Here is a 10,040-nt window from a genome sequence, read left to right on the forward strand (position 1 = left end):
AGAGTTGAGCTGTTACTGGTATTTGTTTCTCTCACCGAGATTCACTTTGCTGCAGTTTGAGTTCATCTCCTCTCCCACGATGCATTTGTACACATCTCCTTTCCTGTTGTTGGGCGGCCCGTCCCAGGGAGCGCCGACCAGCATCCTTCAACAGAATGTCATTTATCATCAGAACATTCACTCTACATCCTCTCTGTTTAAGAATCGTGAAATGTAATTATTTGTTGCTCTTTTCTTTCATTCCTATTCACACAAACGTACAATTTCTCTCCATCTGATTCATGTTGAAGAACAGAGAAGCCAAACAGAGCGTCCGCTGGACCGGTGAAGATGCGAGGATGCTTTACATCGATGTTGAAGCACCGACACAACCCTGAAAAAAAAAAAAACAGAAAAGATGAATACACAGATGAAAAAAGACAAGATTTTGTATTTTGGAATGGACATTCCCTCAAACTCTTAAACTCTACACCACAGCCAGTAGCATGCTAGCTTAGCATAATTACTGGAACAGCTTGCTTTGATCGGTCCAAATGTAACACAACCTTCCAGAACACCTGAAGCAAGTTATCTCTTGTTTGTTTAATAAGTAAAAACTAGAAGTACCGCCTTGCAGTTCTATGTTTCTACCAGGTTGCAGTTTACATCCATGTCTGTACAAAATGGTCTCATTTTAACTATTTATCTAAATTTTTCATAATTAGTATATCAGTTATTGAGTTGTGGCCAAAAATGTGTTTTCTTGGCTCACAGGGACTTTTGACCACAACATTTTGATCCGTTCGTCCTTAAGTCCAAACGGATGTTTGTGTCAAATTTCCTAAAGATATTCCTGAGATAAAGACCCAGCTTAACAATGACAAATCTCACGGTGGGTGATGAGCCAGACTACTTTTAATAACTTCAGAATTACTGTAAAAACAATGGACGAGAAATTGACACACATTTTTGATGTATGATTTATACTTTCGTTTAACGACGTTAACATTACGAGTTGACGTAAATAATATTGATTAACCGCTAGAATGATTGATAAATATGCAAAATTTGGGGCTGTGTGAACACAACTGTAAAGTCGAAAGTTGGATTATTATTTTCCGCCTTGGCCTTGGGAGAGGGGATTCGAGGGAGGGAGAAGGGGGGCTGAAAAAAACGAATAAACAGAGTGAGCAAAGGCAACCTCTGAGGAAAAAGGGAGTTCAGTCTGAGGGGAAATGGGGAGAAAAGAGAAGAGGCAAGGCAGGGAAGGGAGTGGGTTAGAAAAACTATGCAGTATAGTGAGCCCCCTGTTGTAACATACAAGCTGGGCCTTCATTCAATGAGAGAGAGAGAGAAAGAGAGAGAGAGAGAGGTGAGGGAGACACAGAGAAGACAGAGAGCAACAACATGGGAGTCTTAGTTGTGAACATTTAGGATTAAACAGAAGCACGAAAAGTTGTTCCAACGGGAAAATTGAAAGACACACATCTCTTTTTTTCACAGTCTGAAAGGGAAAGTTGTGTATAATATGTTTTTTCAACGGCAAAGAAAATACATAAAGGTAGGTAACACGTGCCTAGTTACTACGTGCCTAATGTGTACCATGCTAATCAGAGTGAAACTGAATGAACAAATGAAACAAACCTTTTAGAAATTAAAAATGTTTCAAAGGAATTTAGGATTGCCTCGTTAGCACAAACCTCCATATAGTCAATTCATGTATTATGACTTGTTGCATCTAGGTATTACGGTTAGGTATTATGTTTTCTGAAGACAATAATCTAATTCTAAATTAAACAAGTTATACAACTCATCTTGCCGACATCAGGTGTGAGGTTGTCTCCGATGTCTGTATCTCCTCCTGCTCAGCATCACAATCAGTCCGTCTCTAAATACCTCGTTTCTTTGTAATTAGTTTCGACCTGTTTCCTGTGTCCTGCTGGTGTTAAGATGTATACACATGCACAGTGTACTGTGCAGAGCAATAACAAATGGATCCACATTTACTGTGCGGTCCAATACCCATTCTGATTCATATGCCAGAAAAAGATTTGGTGTGTCCCAATACATAGTGTCTCAAATGCACCATACCAAAAATAACAGGATGTCCTACGACATCTGGTCCATTTTGAAGCTTTTCTGACCCACAATCCTGTGGGCTAGAGGAGCAAAGTTCAAACTGCATAGCTAGAGAAGAAGTATATCCCAATTGAATGCACGCTGCATGTAACAGTACATACTTTGTCATTTAACACAACTTTATTCTCTGTTTCAGCAAATGTGCGAGCTGAGGTCGTCAGGGGCTGACAGGAAACTAACTCTCCTTGTTATTTCCTTTAGATACACACTTCCATCGAAATGAAAGAGCATCATGGCGTAGCCTAGTCTCATAAACACAAGCTGACAGTTCATATTTGACTTGTCACACTTCATCTGTGATGTGTAGCCCTGGAGGGTGTTCTGGGTATGTTTTCTTTTAAGGGATTTCAAAATAATATAGAGTCGACATGTATCGTGAAGACCTACTGTGCACATCTCAATGATTCCACTATAGAAAAGTACTCAAGATGGGGAACAAGACGAGAACACTGCAGCCGTGACGATACTCCAGCTCACGAACAGATACTTCCCCACAAATACACACTGACATGCAAAGACAGTTACCCAAGACAGGCCCGTCACCGGGGGATTGCGGCTGGTTTTGAGAAGGAAACTAGATATGTTCAATGTTTCTCCTACATCTTTGCTCCTGTCTTTCTCACATACTGTTTCTTCTGCCTGCGCTTTCATTTATCCTTCCGTACAGATGTTTTCCCTGTATCGTCCTGGATGTTTCTTCTCTTACTCAGATTTACTCAACGCACATAAAGTTGCGATTCTGTGTTTTTTCAAGCGTGACTCGAAGGATGGCGATGTCGTTTTGCTGATTGCTCCACCGGTTTGCTCCAGACTTCCAAAATCCCCAAGGGATGAATCGTGTTGACTTGGAAGATCTACTGAGTTTTGTCCCGATGTTGTTTAATTGTGGATTTGATTTCAATGTTTTAACAACCATTGGATGCATTAGCGTGACATTTGGAGCACAGATTAATGTCCTAAAGATGAATTTTGATGACTTTAGTGATCTGTTATGTTTTCATCTAGCGCCATGATCAGGTCGAAATTGTACTTTGAATTATGACCAAACACCTGCAATCGAAATGGCAACCCAATCATTCTCAGCTGTACTTGAGTGCTAAGCCTGCTAAGATATGAAGCATGGTAGACATTAAACCTACAGTTAGCACTGCCATTGAGCATGTTAGCATGCCAACAGTGGAAGGCCACCAGCTGTGGACTCGTAAGTCTGGTTTCTGCTCATCTTGCAGATCTGAGTGAGGTTTCAATATTTGAACATCCAATCCTCCAGTGACTTTGAGATCCAGCCATCTACCGTATCTCCACAGATGCTTAATGCACTTCACCGATGGGATTATGCGTATGCAAGGACAGATTCATTTCTTGATACTAAATCGTACGTATTCATGGCCAGAATGAATTTCAGTTTTTCCATCCAGCCTTTGTTATTCTCTCTTATTCTCTCCCACCACGCTTGTATCCACAGTGCAGTAAACTGTGTCTCTCTCTTCTCGTGGCAACGTCCACCACTCTCTCTAATTCAAAATTGCTTTCCAAAACAAACGAGCCTCCCCCGTAGCAGGGTTTTTTATCGGGGGGGACTCCCTGCTACTGATTTTCTCTGTCATCCTCCTATTTCACTCATTCTCTCATAAACCATAAATTGCTCCTTTCTTTTAAAACTCTCTGAAAACACACACGGTGCCACACGGCGCCCCCTCCCTGCACAACCCACTCAACTGTACCATCGGTCCCTGTTTTCCCGCCCTGTCCTCCCTCCCCTGGTTCCATTTTCATTGGGGTTTATATGTGACACTGCACCGCAGCCTGTCTGACCACCCATCGCCATGACAACTGGCAGCCAACATGTATCAAGGCGAACTCGGTCCAGATTCTCTCAACCACACACACGGCTCTGGGCGTACTGTGATGTGTGTGGCTGTGACTGGGCGGTAGACTGTATGTCAGGGCTATTCAACTTCAGTAGCAAGTGGGCCAAATAAGAAAATCACAGGGGGTGTGAGGGCCGCACAGAATATTGATGAGTTGTTGTTTGGTGGGGGGGGTAGTAGTGAGCGCGCGCGCGAGGAAGGTTGGCGGGGTTGACGGGAGGCGCGTGAGAGGGGGAGGGGTGTGGGAGGGGGGAGAGGCGCGCAGGCGCCAGTTAGCTGGTTGGCGCAAGCGGAAGGGGTTCAAAGGCTAAAAAGGCCTGCTGTATGTATATGTTCACAGAAAGTGAAATTTACCCTCCCATGTGTTGGAGGCTGTAGAGACATGCCAGCTCTTATAGCAGCATCCAGACACTGATGTGGGTTTTTAACTGGACTGTCTTATTTAAATGTTGCTTTACTTCTTGTCTGTTCCTCTGGTTCTTAAATGTCCCTGTGCGATGTCCTACAGAAGAGATGTCTGCTCGTCTGTTTCTATCATCTTTATTAAACCGACTCATAATGTTCCCCCGTGCACCCCCCTTCTCCTCCCCCTTCACCTCTTCTCACCCCCTTTAACAGATTTTCTCTCCATTATCTCGCTCACCTTCTGTTCTCATCTCTGTCACCCTCTCGTGGGAAATGGGGGTGGAGGAAGAGGGGGAGTAGGAATGAAAGTCAACAAATTATGGGAGAGTAAAAAAACACGAGAAGCGAAGCAAGCTGAGAGAATAAGAGCAACACATGTAGGAACTAGAATGGGCACTCGGTAGAGCGCATACCTTCGCATATCACAAGATTGGGCATTGAATTATGAACATTTTGGCATTAGTTGCATGCCAATTGGACAAAATGTATCGTGCTATGGTAAAAAAAAGAGTTTGACCTTTCCATTACCTTGACCTTGACCTTTGACCCGATTGATCCCAAAATCTAATCAAATGGTCCCCGGATAATAACCAATCATCCCACCAAATTTCATGCGATTCGGTTCAATACTTTTTGAGTTCTGCAAAAAAAATTGACCTGTTCATGACCTTTGACCTTTGACCCGATCGATCCCAAAATCTAATCAACTGGTCCCCGGATAATAAACAATCATCCCACCAAATTTCATGCGATTCAAGAACATTTTGACCTGTTCATGACCTTTGACCTTGACCTTTGACCCGATCAATCCCAAAATCTAGTCAACTGGTCCCCGGATAATAAACAATCATCCCACCAAATTTCATGCGATTCGGTTCAATACTTTTTGAGTTCTGCGAAAGATTTTGACCTGTTCATGACCTTTGACCTTTGACCCGATCGATCCCAAAATCTAATCAACTGGTCCCCGGATAATAAACAATCATCCCACCAAATTTCATGCGATTCGGTTCAATACTTTTTGAGTTATGCGAAAGATTTTGACCTGTTCATGACCTTTGACCTTTGACCTTTGACCCGATCGATCCCAAAATCTAATCAACTGGTCCCCGGATAATAAACAATCATCCCACCAAATTTCATGCGATTCGGTTCAATACTTTTTGAGTTCTGCGAAAGATTTTGACCTGTTCATGACCTTTGACCTTTGACCCGATCGATCCCAAAATCTAATCAACTGGTCCCCGGATAATAAACAATCATCCCACCAAATTTCATGCGATTCGGTTCAATACTTTTTGAGATTTGCGAATAACACGCATACAAATAAATAAATAAATAAATACACGGCGATCAAAACATAACCTTCCGGCATTTTCAATGCGAAGGTAATGACTGGGATCAAACACACACACACACACGCACTCACACACACACACACACACACACACTTTCTCTCTCTTTCCCACACACACACACAGAGACACACACACAATCTCACACACACACACTCTCTCTCTCTCTCTCACATACACACACACACACTCTCTCACACACACACACACACACAGACATACAGACACACACAAACACCCACACACCCACACACGCAGACAGACACACACACACACACGCACACACATGCATGTCCTGAATAAATAATTTAAAAAAAATATAATAGAACAAATCATGACTGACAGAGCTGTATGAAATGCTTAAATATATAATAAATAAATATAATTAAATATATGTTGTACAGCCCCAAATCAGGAATACAAATAAAGCAGTGCTACAAAACAAGACCTTATTGATCTCCGTATTAATCAATGTTACACCACTGACATTCATAAGAAATCAAATATTGACTTTTAGATCAATTACCCCCCCCCACACACACACACACACACACACTTGTGTTCAACAACTCAGTAAAGCATAACAGTGGAACAAATGCCTGCTGTCCACATCAGGGGAGCTCTGCTGAATCCATTAACACACATCCCTCACCCACATGCTCCTCCTGTAGACACATGCAGCAACACTTACACTAAGGTCTCATACACTGCAGAACAATTTACATCAAAGGTTGCACAATCAAAAGAGGGGGAAACAATTACCCTGCTCATGCTTGATTTAACCTGATGATGGGGGGCAATGTGTACACACTTACCACAGGCGGCTGGCATTTGTGAATAGGTGTGTGTATGTGCGATGCGGTGTAAGGTCCTTGTTCATTACTCAGATTCTGGATGAAGTATTTTGAACAGCATGAAAATTGACTTTGTGGATTATCACTCTTCAACATGCCAATGTCTCAATCTATACACGGCCTGTGTGACTCAGAGCAGGTACAAACTTAACATGCCTTGCACAACATAATATATCAGCCTATTGATCTCATTTTGCTTCACTGCATCCCATAATTCAGCAGTTAAACCCATGCTTATCAGCTGCATAATCACTTCTGTAGACAACAATGGTCTTTTTCTTAGGTTCCTTGCGTCAACGAGGTGTGAGGCCGCTCTGCCACACCGAACGTGAGTACAGGAGCGGAGCTGATGCTCCTTGGCGAGAACACACATGGCACAGAGTGCTTATTAGGGGAATTTTAGCTCTTAGGTCTAAGCGATGGATATGGCGGATATGGGTTGAGTTACTCAGCTGCAGGGTCAGAAGGTTTCAGCTGTAAGAGGAGAGGAACCACGAACCTTTGGCAGAGGGAACACGCAACGACCGCTGATTCTTCCTTATAACTGACATGTCTGACAGATTGACCGAAGGATCAGCCTTTGAACAAGGAACCAGTGCTTTGTTGGACTCATGCACAACTTCTTTTTCTTTTGATCTATTTGGCAAATGGTGTGTGCCATATGCTTAAATATTCCCGCTTCTCTCTCCTGGACACAATCATGTTAAGAATGTCTTCATGCTCACTCACTTACTGTCACACAGAATAAAGCTCTTTGGGACTCAGCAGGGAGGCACGCATGACACAATCGTTCACACATGTATGTTCAAGTGCAGGAGTTGTAGAGGTTAAGGATCATATCACCCAGAGAGACAGCGCTTGAGGGAAGGAGAGCAACTGGGAAGTGAAGAGGCATCAATCATGGACAAGAGGTTGACTTAAGGTCTCCAAAGTTCACAAGTTTAAGAGCAGGGATTCCCCCTCGGGTTCAGCCTCCCATCATCCTTCAGCAGTTCCATCTTATTTTTTAAACAGAATGTGCAAAACACAAATTTCAAGTCGACTTCTTAATCGAAATGTATAACTTACCTATTAGAAGAAGGATGAAGTCCAGGCACAACCGATATTTACGCAGATCCATTTATGAAACTGAATGAAAGAGTCTCTCCTCTATTTGTCTCTGTTTGCAAAGTGTTTCTCTTGAGTTGTTGTGAGTATTCGGCGTCGACCACACACACGCACACGCACACACACACACACACACACACACTTAAATGCACACGCGCGTTCTCAGCTCTCTCTTTCCCCAAGAGATGCGTAATATCCAGTGAAACGCTGCTCCAGTGCGGCCTCGTTTACAAAAGCGATCTCGAGTTGTTGAATATAAAAAATAAAATAAAAACTTCTTGATACGATAATTCCTGAACGTGATTTATGTTTGTGATTGTTTCTTAAAGTCCCTGTGGTGGGTGCCCCCACACAAAGTTAAACCGCGTCGTAGTGCACGGAGAGCTCTTTAAGATCAAGAGAAAGGACTACATTAACACCTCGGTGACCCATGTTACGGCGTGAAAATCCTGCACCTGTCCCATCCAACAAGAGGCAGCAGTTCAGAATCATGAAACCATTACTAATGTGCAACACCTTCCCAAACTGTCTGCCAGCACGGCGCGTGATGCCCCTCGACTCCGGAGCGCGTCTTTGAAGAACAAGCTGTGGTTCATCAAGCCACAAGTTGAAGGTGATGTTCCTCAGATAATTTGTTATCCATGATCCTCTCCGCTGATTGTCTCACTCTAAGAACACACTGGTTGTTCCCCGGCAGTCATGTCGATGTAAACGTGTGCCTCTAGCAACGGATTTCACTTTGAAATGAAAGAGCGCATTTATCCTAGAATTGCCCTCCCTCTATCCCTCCTCCATCCAACTAGTTCACATTGACAACCCTCAAACTCACATCTCTCTCCCTCTCCCGCTCTCTTTTCATTTCCAACTGAAGATCGCTCACCTCTGACTACTTATTTATTTTAGATAACCCATTATCTCACACCCTGTGGAGCATAAAGTAACACCCAATCATCATCTATCGAGGGGTTACAAGAGATGTAATTAACGGCGGTATAACTGGTTCATAAATAATGTAGATCCATTATAACCCATCATAAAGATCAACTTTTGGGTTGCCAGGTTGTGGGAAATCATTTGTTCCGTTTCTGAGCCACTAGAGACTTCATCTTCAGTCGCCTGCAGTTACAAATGTAAATAAAGTTCATTATTCATCAATAAAGGCGTTTTACAACAAACCGTCCAGTCTGAGTCTAGTTTAGATGCCCCACTGCCCTTTCCTAAAAGAGGTAAATGGGGAGGGGGTTTCATAATTAGTTGAAGATAATGTATCAGGCTCGCTGAAGTAAGATTTTAAAACCAAAACTTATATTAATGGCTTATAACTGATCTATACAGCATTAGACTTTTCTTTGTTGCTTTGTCAAGCATGAATGAACTAATGAATCACAGCGTATTGACTATTTACATCAGGTGACACAGAGTGTGGGGGCATTTCCCTGGCCTCCCAGGTGTAACCAGGGATGCGCCACTCAGACCTGCAGGTTTGAGTATCGTCTGATCAGACATACCAGTATTTAATTAATCATCTGCTTCCTCATTGTGTGGAAATAAGAGCATATGTTGTATGCTTAAGGCAGTAACTATACGGGATTGAGTTAAACATTGCTTTCTTGACCAACCGGATGCAACCGGTCTTTTTTTAAAAACTGGACCTAAAGAGTTAAACATGGATACGGAATCGCACCTGAGACACTGACCACTCCAGAATATTCCTGTAAAGCTCGTGGGCGCCCCTCTCAGGTCCCTACAGTTACTGCTCCACATGTCCTCAGACACGAAGTGCAAAAATACAAGGCGTTGACCCTGTTACTGTTTCTGCTGAACATGTAAATACTCAGCTTATAGCAAAACTTCATAAAACAGCTACAACTTCAATTGTGTGAGTTTGTTTCTTCTGGCCTTCTGACCTTCTGACCACTAGTGATCCCTGCTTCAGGGAATATCTTAAGTTGTAACAACCTGTTCCATGTCTCCTCTGTTTCTCTGTCTCCTCTGTCTCCTTGATTGTTTCATTCCCTTCACCTGCCCTCAGCCACTCTCGTCTCGTTAGGGTCTCATGCCGTACACCTGTTCCCCCCCCCCCCTCTTTATATTGTGCCAGTCTTTCCCTTGTCTTCTGCTGGATTGTTGTCTGTAGTTTTGTCTTCCTTGTTCTCCTTGTACCTCGTGTTTTTAGTGCTCAGCTCTCTAGCGTTACTCGTGTATATTCCTGACCTGCCTGTTCTGACCCTGCCTGTTCCTCTGCACATGAGCTCTTACCCCTCTCCACCCTCCACATAAGTGAGACGGGCTTTCAAACTGGCCCAGTTTTTAATGTAATGTTCATGTTT

General features: G+C 43.0%; 1 protein-coding gene across 1 annotated transcript in view; it reads right to left on the bottom strand.

Moving 5' to 3' along the window:
* Window positions 1–8,385, bottom strand: part of itga10 (integrin, alpha 10) — a 24,360-nt gene extending 15,975 nt beyond the window's left edge. The window contains exons 1-3 of the mRNA XM_056444444.1: window positions 7,672–8,385; window positions 262–373; window positions 36–145 (exon numbers count right to left, since the gene is read on the bottom strand). Of these exons, the coding sequence (XP_056300419.1) occupies window positions 36–145; window positions 262–373; window positions 7,672–7,723 (274 nt within the window). The 5' untranslated portion in view covers window positions 7,724–8,385. The remainder of the gene's footprint in view (window positions 1–35; window positions 146–261; window positions 374–7,671) is intronic.
* Window positions 8,386–10,040: the final 1,655 nt, after the last annotated feature.

Source organism: Pseudoliparis swirei, chromosome 22 (genome assembly GCF_029220125.1).
Source record: "Pseudoliparis swirei isolate HS2019 ecotype Mariana Trench chromosome 22, NWPU_hadal_v1, whole genome shotgun sequence".
In the NCBI taxonomy this organism is placed as follows: Eukaryota; Metazoa; Chordata; class Actinopteri; order Perciformes; family Liparidae; genus Pseudoliparis; species Pseudoliparis swirei.